This window comes from Conger conger, chromosome 3, assembly GCF_963514075.1.
Source record: "Conger conger chromosome 3, fConCon1.1, whole genome shotgun sequence".
Lineage (NCBI taxonomy): Eukaryota > Metazoa > Chordata > Actinopteri > Anguilliformes > Congridae > Conger > Conger conger.
The window spans coordinates 45313202-45326493 of record NC_083762.1 but is presented as its reverse complement, the minus strand read 5'-3'; the positions used below and the strand labels follow the sequence as shown (position 1 = coordinate 45326493).

At 40.9% G+C, this 13292-nt stretch overlaps 1 protein-coding gene across 3 annotated transcripts in view; it reads right to left on the bottom strand.

The window, feature by feature from the left end:
* ppp1r9ala (protein phosphatase 1 regulatory subunit 9A-like A) overlaps positions 1 to 13292 on the bottom strand; it is a 73014-nt gene that overhangs the window by 44810 nt on the left and 14912 nt on the right. For all 3 annotated transcript variants that reach the window (XM_061235462.1, XM_061235461.1, XM_061235463.1), the window contains exon 3: positions 3286 to 3418. In XM_061235462.1, coding sequence (XP_061091446.1) covers positions 3286 to 3418 — 133 coding nt within the window. The remainder of the gene's footprint in view (positions 1 to 3285; positions 3419 to 13292) is intronic.

The window sequence follows — 13292 nt, the reverse complement described above, 5'->3', positions numbered from 1 at the left end:
TGTAAGCTTGTCAATTGTTTAGAACAAAAAGCACAATAATACGGTGGTGAACATGCATATATTTTAAACTGAGCTTACCATTTCAGCTTCAGAAAAAAATTATGGTTATCGGTTAGCAATGTTTTGTAAACGTTTCCAACTCAGTTTCCCTTTGCCTTGGTGAACTCATTGTGCAATTTCACGTGATGCGCCTTCAAATGCTTTAGAAGATTGCTGGTGTTGAAATTGAAACTAAAGCCTTGCATACTGTGCACATCGTTGTTTTAGTGGTGGGATTTTACAGTGTAAAATACTGCCAAATTGCTGAAATTATGCTAGCTCTGACTAACGTTGCACTCTCGTAGCACCGTGCATGTTGTTGCTTGTCTGAGTAGCATAAATGATAATGCTATCATCACATGATAAATTATGTGATATCGGATTAGTAGACTTGCTTACTCGTCGATACCCAATCCAGCATTTTGGGCAGTATCACAGGCATTTCCAATCGTGGTATCGGTATCGGAACAACTCTAGTGTAAGTTAGAGGATTGTGATTCATATGAGATGGTTAGTGTGAGATAGAGGAGTGCAGTTGGTATGAGATAGAGGAGTGTGAGTAAAAGTAAGGAAAGGGAAGTTAGAAGCAAATAAAATGCCTGTCGAATTGTAGAATTCTGGAGGTAGTCATCCAACCGCAGTTTCCCACAGATTTCTACATTAACTGGTTGAACCGTTTCACTTCATATACTGCAAATGTCACTAGTGTACCACAATCATTCACTGAATACAGTAGTCATTAGTATAACTGGGTGTTTGTCTTGGAATTCAGGGACGGTGTGGCTTTCCGTGTTTTTTGCCATTTCAGCAATTTCCCCTATCTTTCCATTTTCTGACAGTTCTGGATGGTAACAGTCAACCTTAAACATAGCCTGCAGTGTGATCTGTACTGTAGCCTATAGGCCTAAGCATTTTAACCAAATTGGCAAACAATGGGATGAACATTGTGACAATGTATAGATTCTTCAAAGCTCTGACCAAGATTCCAGTCTGTCAGTCGTTGCAGTTGTTTGTCAGACTTCAAAGAAATGTTTTATGCTTTTCACCCTTTTTTTCAGCGTTTTCACAGAAACTTTGCTGTGAATGCTCTGGGACTTCAGCTAATATTTTCATTAACAGAAACCCAGCCTTAGTCATTATAGGAATGGGACTAAGATGTACAATATCGATGTCTGCTACTGTCGTGTTTTTGAATCCATTTGTTACATTTTCCTCCGTCAGCTGTAGGCTACTATTACTATGTTCATATATCAATATTGATATTTCCCACAGTTTGATGTATCATTAATATTGTACCAATTAAATTAAAGTCTAACTATTTCCTGCAGTGAAAGCTGAGGGGAAAAATAACTAGTCATCTGTTACCTGTTGTTGTAAAAAAAAAAATAATAATATCTTTAAAAACAGAAACAGTGCAGTCTAAGTATTTGGACAATGATACATTTTTTTTTTGGTGTTATGGCTCTGTACGCCAGCACACTGAATTTTAATTAAAACAATGATTATGAAGTTAAGTGCGGACTATTGGATTTGAGGGCTTTTACATCCATATTGGGTGAACAGTGTAGGAAGTGTACCCATTTTTATACAATCCACCCCAATTTTAGGGTACCAAAAGTAATGGGACAATTAGCTGCTCAAATGTTTCTTGGACCGGTGCGTTAGGTTTCATCTATAGTTCATGCAAAAGAGAGCTAACAAAAGGTCTAGAATTGATTCTAAGAGTACCATCTGCATTTGGAACCTGTTGTCTCTCAACATGAGGACCAAAGCGTGAATCCCAGTAAAGCAGCCCATCATCCGGCTGTAAAATCAGAATCAATCAATCACAGATATAGGCAAAAAATGAGGTGCACTAAAATGAACTTATTGGTATATTGTTAAGAAGCAAGAAGGCACTGGTGAGTTCAGCAATGGCAAAAGACCTGGTAGACCACGGAAGACCAGTGCAGTGAATGACAAAAGAATCTCTTGATTGGTGAAGAAAAATCTGTTTGTAACTGTTCAACAGTTCAAGAACACTTTCCAGGATGTAGGCGTCAAAGATGACCATCAAGATTATGCCATCATAACCTCAGAGGATTCACCACAAGATGCAAACCCCAAGCAAGCCTGAAGCATAGAATGGCCAGGTTATAGTTTGCAAAAACATACAGTAAAAAACCTGTAGAGTTCTGGAATAAAGTTATGTTAAAGTTATGTTATGGACTGATCAACCTCTACCACAGTGATGGAAAGAGGAAATAGTGGAGAAGTGAAAATGTAATTATTTTACATTTTTTAAATGTTTCTGGACAAGCAAGATTAGCCGATGACTGCTCACCACTTGAATAACCATTTGCAATTAACATTGTGCAAGTGAATTGCAGGCGAGGATTCGACTGAAAGAGTCTTTGTGACCGAAATGTCAACCACTGGGGGGTAGCCCTACATTTTAAGGAACAAAGACTGTTACTACTTCAGCACTTGAAAGAAAACTGGGTTGGATGAAATCTGAGGGATAAAAAAACATTGAAGCATGTCCATTTGAATATATTTACATGGACACCCAATTGTGGATGCTCTTGGCTGTGAATATGATGCAAGGAAATGGTTTTAGAATTCAGCAGAGAAGATTGCAGCAGTGTGAACTACCCCATCACAGAATGTCTAATGTCAGAGCTTGGCCACTGCAGGCAAAAAATCTCATCTAATCACAGGTGGTGGAGTCTTAGAACACACTGTATGTGTCAGTGCTATTGTTAAAAACAGTGTATACAATCAGTGGAGCTCATGGGAAAAGACAGGTGAAATTGTGCATGCACCGCGTGTAACATGGCCAGCTTACTGCTACAGCAAGCATCTCACTATCACTATTACTTTTGTCCATTTTCACAATACTAGATATTTGCCAAATGACTATTGCAAGAAACCAAGCTGTAAACAAGGGAGTAGAGAGAATCTGTGCTGTGGTAACCGTCAACATGGTCTCATCTTGTTGCTTTCATGTGAACCTTAGTCTTAGAATGTTGCAAACCATGAGTCTTGTAAAGAGTTGTCAGTGTCATCAAAATCTTTGTTCTGAATGGGCCATTAATGTGCAAGCAAGCTAGCCAGCTGGATAGCCTTTCATTAGATTTGGGCAACCTGCCCTGACTTAGTAGAATATTTCCACCCTCCAGAGCTTCTCAGGGTGAAAATGTTTATTTATTTATATATTTAATACATCTCCTGACTGGGAACGCTGTTTTCTGCTTTGTTACCCACCCTTTTCGATCTCCACCGGAAACACATCCATCTTCTCCACCCTCTTCTCCAGCTCGTACTCGGCCGATGCTGCCACAGGGTCCACCTCATCATTGCGCCGATCATACTCCTCATTTGAGTAGGTGCTGAATACCTGCAGTGAAGGGGTGACAATGACTTCATTCAAAATTAAGAGCAGACATAAGCACCCTTGATGTCCACAACCACTCAACTGTACATTTACAGCAGGACTAACCCATCTAAACTGGAGCCTATGCCGCCGACAGCACCACTGCATAGCAGTTGTTTAACATATGCTACTTGAAAACACAATGACCAAAATTAACGTGATATTGAATCTCAGAGTTCAGACATTACTGTATTTTGGCAATCACCTATTGCGTGTTTTTATTACATTTTTGCCACCCAATTTTCCAATTGGCACACCCTCACACTATGAAAGCAGTGTCATTAAATTCAGTTATAGGCTACTAGATGCAAAGAAAAAATGTGGTCTTATTTGTCTGAATATTCAAACTGCTGTTTAGCTTCTGGAATCTGATACCAGCCAGTTTGGAATGAGTGATTATCTGCCGCTTTGGGTTGGCAGAGGTCTTTTTCGGCAATGTGAAGCAAAGCAGTCAGTGTAATCACTCACCCCCTTTGCTTTCATTCTCTTTGGTTGTTTCCACCACCTCAACGCTTTTTTGGGGGGTTTTTTTGCCAACGATGGGGCAAAAGTTAGTGCACGCCCTTGCTGCAACTAATGGGTTTTTGACAGCCAAAAAGTGGAAAATCCTTGACTAGCCAAGTCACCGGATCTGAATCCAGTTGAACATAAATTTTACATGCTGAAGATGAGACTGAAGGCAAAAAGGCCCCAAAACAAGCAGGAACTGAAGATGCTGAAGTACAGGCTTGGAAGAGCATTCCCAGGAAAGATGCCCAGCGTCTGGCGATGCCTATGCGTGGCAGACTTCAAGCAGTCATTGCATGTAAAGAATATGTGACCAAATAAAAAAAGTATTACTTTATTGTAGGGGTCCTCGCACGGGACTCCAAATTATATAGGGTCCTTGCACGGGCCGCCAAATAACGCAGGGATTTTACTCTCTACGAAACCGGGGCGCCAGTTAAACGTTGTGTTGCAGTATAACTGCGAAAAGTAATCAGTCTCATAAAATTACTGTTATCAGAAATATCCAACCACAAATATAGTATTTCAATTAATTAAAATAACCAATATTAATGATTGAACATACCGATAACCTGAAGGTTGGAAGTTCTTCGAAAGACTGCTTTAACTCGGCTCTCATGTCTATGCGATTCCAAAACGGACACCGGGGTTTAATAAAATATATTTATTAAACAAACATACAAACACATAACAGATAAACTAACGGGAAGTTAGTAAGGAAATTTAGTTTGGTATGTGTGTGTGCGTGTGTGTGGCGCGCGCAAGCGCGCGTGTCGCTAGAGTTCTGGGTGTGGTAATGAGTTAGAGTTAGCTGTGAGAAGGGACTACTTGCGTAGTTTTACTCTATATATGCGCAAAAGACGGCGAATCAATTCACGAATGTTTGTTTTCTTACTGAGTCCATACGCATTGCTGGATCCAAAAGACATGCTGTCCTTGTAGAAGCGGCGATGGTGCTGTGAATGGTGTCCGGGAGAGATGCGCAGGCTGGGGTGTTCCCGTCTTAGCAGCGCGTTGTCGTCTGATCCGCTGGTCCTTTTCCAGGTGTAAAAGTTCGTTGCTGTTTCGTTGTTGGGCTTTATTGGGGTAAACTGATGTAGCGTTCCGCGTACAACAATTTCCACTCACTATAGGCCACGTAGTTACCGCGAGGTAACTGGGTGTGTCCGTAGGCCTGGTAGTGCGCTGTGCAGCATTCAGCCTCTGTCCGAGTCTCGGAGCAGATGAGCTGAAGCGACTGGCCAAAAAGGGTGCGTCGAAGAGAACAAGCAGAAGAGGCAGAAAAAGCAGAAGAGCCAGAAGAGAGATCCCAAGAACGTGTCTTGCTCTTATACGGGACCTTTATTGCTCCCGCCATTACGGGATTGGCTGAACCAAGTTAGACGTCATTCGTGGTGGACGTCGCAGAATTTTCCTGTGGGAATGTGGAAGTTGTAGTCCCTACATTATTCTACATTAGTTTAAACTGTCCAATATTTTTGATGCCCGAAAATGGGAGGGGCTATGTACAAAAAGTTCTATAATTTCTAAACGGTTCATCCGATATGGATGAAAAGAACATGAAATTAAAGCTGACCGTCTACACTTCAACCATTCATTGTGTTTGTATCCTTTCAGAGTACAGAACCAAAATAACCAAAAATGTCACGGTCCAATGAATTATGGTGCTCACTATATTAGTTGAACACTACATTTCTTTTTCCTTAATCTTATTAACAGAATGTGGATTTCACCCATTATCTTTGCTTTGTAATTCAATTTCTTCAGTTCTCCAAATGGTTAGTTTTAGTGACCACGTAAAAAAAAATTGGAAACTATTGATTCATCCGTTTTTAATTTGATCAGTTAATTAAAACTTATGTAATCATTTGCAATACAGCACAATGAGAATATGCAACAAGTGAAAGAAGCTATTGTATGATGTTCTGTGGAGCGGGCAGGTCTCTGGGTCCCAAAGGTTTACTGCAAACCAAACCTGCCGATACAGCTGGCCACTATAGGAACACTTGGTGACATTGGTATGACAAATTTTATTAAAATTTAGACAATCTTCCAATTACCCATAATACTGCCCATAATACTGTCTGTCCCCCAGTGGGAATCTGAACCACAATCAACTTAAGGTCAATCAACTTAAGGCTAGTTTAAGAAGGAAAAGTGATTCCCTTGTTCAGAAGAGAGACCCGTGGTGTGGCTTTAGTAGGCCAAGTAGACCACAGCTGTGAGCACACACAAGGCTGTGCATTGGAGACCGCTACATAGATGTGACCAGTTCTGTCTGTTGCTGAAATAAGATGGTGGCTAATGTGATCAAATCCAAAGTGCCATGTCCAGCTGTGCAGTGTGCACACAGTAGGGTCATCACAATATCCCGTTTTCATACGTTGCTATGCTCTCAAGTAATATGATGATATTCGATATTATCATTTTTTGTATTATAGTGGAATTATGACAATGTGAAAATAAGTCATTACCATGTGATCCAGTGATGGCATTGATCTCAAATTACAGCAGACTAGGCGTTGCTTACTTTAGTTACACTATGATGCACTACAAACAATGACTCAGACAAGAAGCTCAAGTTAAATAAGGCATTTATCCATTAAAACCTCCAGAATAACAAATACTTTAAAATAAGCTTATATAAACAAAAACCTAAATGAACATCATAATACCTATGAACATCATAATGCGTATGAACACCTAAACAGCTTAACAATCAAGAAACATAATTTACCTATGCTTACACCACATTAAATCAAAAGAAATTATGTTATTCTCAATTTACAATTAACTCCAGGCTAATTGGTAATTCATTAGATATTTTTTATGTTTCATCTTGTTTTATGCATTGTTAACCAGAAAAACAAGCTTGTAACCCTCTCTGCTTTAAGGTTACACCACGGTGTGTCAAGGTCCTGAACACAGTCCTGAACACTCACTCTAACAGTAGGCTATTTCCTAGTGACTTTCACCATCAGGAATTAATTTGAATTATATATATATATACTGAAAGCACATATACATGCACTAAGGAAGCGATTGAATACACCTCACTAATCAGAAATAGCTGAGAAGTCGACTGTCAAATTACTTTTGGTCTCCTAAAATAGGGGGGTATGTTTAAAATGAATATACGATGTAATTCCTACACAGATCACCCTGTATGGATGTAAATACCCTCAAATTAAAGGACAGTCAGCACTTTAACTTTAATATTATTTGTATATCTATACTGCTCAAAAAAAATTAACGTAACACCAAGTCAGTTAAACTTCAGGGATATCAATCTGTCCATTTAGGAAGCACACGTGATTGTGAATCAATTTCACCTGCTTTGGTGCAGTGACATCAGGTGTAATGGAGATGCAAAAGCAAGACAACCCCCAAAAAGGTAGCTGTTTTGCATGTGGTGGCCACAGACAGTTTTGTGTTCTGCTAGTGTCCTTGTCACTACTGGTAGCATGAGTCGGGACCTGCAGCCCAATCAATCCAGCTCCTCCAGGATGGCACATCCATACGTGCACGAAGGTTTGCTGTGTCTCCCAGCACAGTCTCAAGAGGCATTATACCAGGAGACCGACCGGCTGTTATACAAGGAGAGCTGGACAGGGCTGTAGAAAGGCATCAACCCAGCAGCAGGACCAGTATCTGCTCCTTTGTGCGAGAAGGAACAGGAGGAGCACTGCCAGAGCCCTACAAAATGACCTCCAGCAGGTTACTGGTGTGCATGTTTCTGACCAAACTGTCAGAAACAGACTCCATGAGGGTGGCATGAGGGCCCGACGTCCTCTAGTGGGACCTATGCTCACAGCCCAGCACCATGCAACTCGATTGGTATTCGCGAGAGACCACCAGAATTGGCAGGTCCGCCATTCACGCCCTGTTCTCTTCACAGATAAGAGCAGGTTCACATTGAGCACATTTGACAGGCGTGAAAGAGTCTGGAGACGCCGTGGTGAACATTATGCTGCCTGTAACATCATCCAGCATGACCGGTTTGGCGGTGGGTCAATGATGATTTGGGGAGGCATATCCTTGAAGGGTCGCACAGACCCCCATGTCATAGCCAACGGTACCCTGACTGCTGTAAGGTACCGGGATGAAATCCTCAGACCGATCATTAGACCTTACACTGGTGCAGCGGGCCCTGGGTTCCTCCTGGTGCAGGACAATGCCCGGCCTCATGCGGCCAGAGTGTGTAGGCAGTTCCAGGATGGCATTGATGCCATTGACTAGCCCTCACGTTCCCCTGACCTAAATCCAATTGAGCACCTATGGGACGCGCACTGATGCCCTGATCCAGGTCTAGGAGGAGATCCTGAAGGACCCCGACTCATCAGGAGCATGCCCAGACGTTGTCGGGAGTGCCTACAGGCACGCGGGGGCCATACACACTGCTGAGTCACATTATGAGTTGCCATGATAAAATTCACGCAAGTTGAATCGGCCTGTGATGTATGTATTTCAAATACACAATACCTTGTGTAAATAAGACCGCATCGGAGTTGCTGGAAGGGGTATTTCCTCACTTTGAAGGAGGTAGGCTATGGACTTCAAGGCTTCAAGTCTTTATGTTCAGCATTTTGCCAACATGGAAATTGAGCCAGCGAATGCACAAAAATTTGTCTGGCTAAGTCGGAAAAAACTTATATTTCCAAAAAATTTGGCATTTTCCTCTAAATATGTCTCATCTGGCAATGCTAGTTAGGTCTCTCTTCCCTCAAAGGAACTGCATCCGGCAGTTGCATTTTGTCTTCTGTTTGAGATGTTATGAAGCAAGTACAAACTATGAACAGCTCTGAAAAATTGTGCCTGTTACATGCTGCAGCTTGTATGTTCTGCAGTACATTTCAAAAGGGCATGTTTGCAATCACAGCCGTCCTGCTATAATACCACGCACCATCACTGGTTAGGTAACATTAAATTGTACTGTTATGGACACTGGTACCCACAATGACATGGGTTTAATATTTCTGACAGCTGGGTTAGTTGAAAGTGAAAATGACTTCTTTGTATGCAGCATGTGTGAGCTGTTTGGGAGCTCGGCCACTCCTGACATATTTATTTTTTGTCTGATGTTCCCGTTGCCATGGAATAATCCAGAAATACCGAACAATGTTATTTTCTTTGCTGAAACTCTACAGCCCTACCCAACGCTCCAGACAGTGACTAAATAATAATAATAGATTGTATTTCTATAGTGCTTTTCCCAACCCAAAGAAATCAATGTATTTAGCATTTTCCCTGGCAGTGTACATTTCATTTTAAAGGTCACACCAGTGCAACTAGAGTGGTTTAAGCAGTAATGCTCTGCGTGTGGATCCCATGAAATACATTTTGAAACTACAATAAACATCACATTTCACCCATCACCACTCAGGTTTCATACTAGCCTGCCTGCATGTGACAACCGTTCTAGTTTCAATATTGCAACTTCTTGGGAACCTACTTTGTAATATGGCAATAGACCTGTAGCATACGACGGCTTCGAAATTTACTGTTGAGATTAACAGGTGTAATTTCTGGTGTAGAACAAAGCTTGTTAACTACAAACCTAATGTTATTCAGAAAAAACTCTGCCGGGGCCATGGTGGAACAAACTTCCGGGTTGGCCTACAAAAAGACTGAGGCGCCTTGTGGTGCTGAGGGGGATTTCTTTTAAGCGGAAGCTTGTACAGAAATACCGTTTCATGCATTTTGATTTGTTAATCACTTAATGTTTGCTCAAAAGAAATTATACTTAAATAAGTTGCACATAATTTCCGCCATCTGCCGAACAATCATATACATTCACTTTATTTGGTATTTATTTATTTCTTTATTTTCACTTATTGGTCTTCTGCTCCTGTAGCCTATCCACTTAGAGATTTGACGTGTTGTGCACGTCAGATGCTCTTTTGCATGCCACTGTTGCAATGTGTGGTTATTTGCATTACTGCCAGCTTGTCAGCTTTTTTTTTCCCCGCAGAACTGACTGCTGCTCTCTGGATGTTTCTTGCAAACTCTAGAGACTGTTGCACGTGAGATCAGCCGTTTCAGCTGAACCGCTTGACAGTATCTGCATATGTTTATCCATGTAGTTGCATCCTGATTAAATATTTGCATTTACAAGCTGGTTTACAGTTCTACCTAATAAAGTGCTCAGTGTAGATCGCTGCAAAATATAGCAAAAATATAACATTGCATAACTTAAATGTGCAATGCCATGGCAAAATGTTGTGAATGAGCCACCAGTTGAAAAAGTTAGTGGCACCAGCGCCACCAGTTGAAAAAATTATTCTGCCTACTACAAGTCTTCTGCAAGAGAGGCTCACAGACCAACCTGTTTATTAGTTTGCAGAGACATTGCCGTTCAGAGAAAACCACACTGGCATGTGCTTTACATTTTCTGGGTTCTGGGAGAGGGCCTCACAGACCAGACAAGCTCCATACCCACCTCTGCCTGCTGAGGAGGCCAGCCACCCAGACAGACTTTTCCCCCACTGTCAAAAAATCCAACTGTGGGAAATTAGTCAGCGGCCTTGAGAGCCTTGGACTGGAGAAGCACAGGGACTGTACAGAACTGTAACTGTAATATGAGCAGGCCCACATAGGAAACAAATCCAATCGCACTGCTTTTGTCAACCTGGGGCCTGAGCTGGGTCACACACTAACTGAAAGAAAACGCACTGGCAAGTGCCTCCTCTGGGCAAGGGCTATCAACACTGGCATGAAATGGAGTTAGTATTTTGCAGTGGCTCAGCATTTATTATGCACAATCCAAGATGGCACAATAGCCCATAAATTGTTGCTAGCATCTCAATGAATGTATAAATAAGAGCAGAGAGCAGCACCCCTGCAACAGCTAGCAACAGAAGGGTTAGGCCACTCCTTGTTCCTCTGTAAGATTATAGGCTTGTCCCTTCACTAACAGCTCTGAAGTTCAGTAATAAACATGCTGGTGCTGGATTGCAGACAGGGAAAATGGTGTGGAAGGATAAGCAAACATGCTTCACTCCCTCAGCCGTTTAAGGATTTCCATGGTGTGTGGACTCCCAACAGGTCTGACAGGTTGGGAGTCTTTGTAATCCACATCAGACATCCACCACTTTGCTCCACTTGTGGCAGATGAACGCAGTCTGTAGTTATGGACCATTACTGAAATCATTTTATTTGCATTGCAGACATACTTATACAGTACAATTTGGATAGCTTACACTATCACACTTTTCACACATGCTGCCTGACAAGGCAATGTTCTGGAATGTCACCGTTTTGATGAGCCATTCAGGCAAAGTTGCTCACCAAATCCCATGTACCCTTTCAAATATCAGAGAATTGGCTAGGTTGAAATTAGCCAGGCTGAAATAAATACAAAATAGATGTATAGCCTTTCATAGACTTCTGCTGCTATCGCCTATCCACTTTGAGGTTTGACGTGTTGGGTGTTCAGAGATACTCTTGTATACCACTGTTGTAATGTGTGGTTACTTGCGTTATGGTCACCTTCTTGTCAGCTTCGACCATCCTGGCCCTTCTTCTCTGACTTCTCTCATTACCAACTGCTACTCACTAGGGCTGAACAATTTGGGATAATCTAATTGCAATTTTTCAGAGCAATATTGCGATTTGCATTTATTTTTCTATTATAAACTGCGAATACAAAAGTTCAGGAAAGTCGGATGAAGGTTTTAAAATGGCCACCACAGAGTCCTCAGACTTGAATATTATTGAAAATCTGTCAAGAGATCTCAAACATGCCATACATGCATGGAGGCTGAAGAATATTTCTGAGCTAAAGGTATTCTGCCAGGGGAAAAATTGAAAAATTGAAGAATTGAAAGACTCTTAACTGGCTACAGAAAATGTTTGCAAGCTGATATAGTTGCTTGAGGAGGAGTTACAAAGTACTTACTGACAGGGTTCCCAAACTTTCGCACAGGAACTTTTTCATTTTTTTCAAACTGCAAAATTTTTTAATAAAGGTAATTTTGCTTTAAAATTGGAAGAAATGTGTAATGCTTAACTGTACCATTTAGAGGTCAGGTTTGCTTCTGTTCACTTAGATATTAATTGTAAAAGGCTTTTTGACAAGGGGTTCCCAACTTTTTGCACACCACTGTAGGAGGCTTGGTTGAGCATAAAAAAAGCCATTTTGAAAATATTCATATTTTTGTCTAGATTTTTATGAAGAAACACCGGTGTTATGGTTATGACGCCATTGTGTTATGGATGGGACATGTCTGAGATGGACAATGTTGGACCATTTCCCAATCAAATTCAGTTTTGACATTTAGAAAACCATCTGAATCTTTTCAAAATGGCCACCAAATAGCATTGATTAGAGTGGTAATGGGATAAATCAATTTTTATTCATTTTTATGTTGTTAGCCTACATTTTATCAGATTTCAAATCAGAATTTTTTCAGAATTATTGCAATCGACTGCTTGGGACATCATTAAAAGGAAAAAGGTATTCTGGATATATTCTGGTATATCAGATGGCAAAAGCAAAGTGTGGAGGCTAAAAGGAACTGCCCAAGAACCAAAGCATACCGTTGCAACTTGCCTCATTGATGATGTAATTGCTGACAGCAGCAGCAGGATTAATTCTGAAGCCTCTTATCGGTTAAAGTTCAACCAAACTGGACAATGTTTCATCCTGTAGCAAGACAATGATCCTAGACATACTGCTAAAACAAATTGGAAAATTCTGACAGGCTAAGTCAGATCATCCAATCTGAATTCAATTGCACATGAATTTCCTGAGCTTAAGGCAACTAACCCCTGAAAAAGGCAGAAGCTGAAGATGCAGTACATGGGAAATCATCACCACAGAAGATATATAGTAGTAAACATGACTACTTTACGTAACCAAAAATGTCCCAAACATTATGGTGTCCTGAAATGGGGGACTATGTATAAAAATTGCTGGAAATTCTGCATGGTGAAACCAAAAAACAGTTCCCTCCAAAAGTATTGGTCAATTCCTTCATTTTTGCTATACACTGAAGACAATCTAGTTTGAGGTGAAAAGATGTACACGAGATGACAGATCCACCAAATTTTTAGGTGAGCAAAAGTATTGGAACATGTGACTGACAGGTGTTCATTGTTGCCCAGATGTGTCTTGTTAGATTGATTGGTTAAACAATAAATCGTTCTGAGTGTCTACTGTTGGTTTTTGCCTTTGGTTTTGCCTGTGAAGACTGCATTTGTGCTAGATAACATAGACCAACATAAAGAACAGAGGGTTGTCTTTGGGAAAAAAGCAAGCCATTTTGAAGCTTAGAAAAGAGGGGAAATTGATCAGAGTGATTGCTTGTCCAACAATTTGGAATGTCCTGAA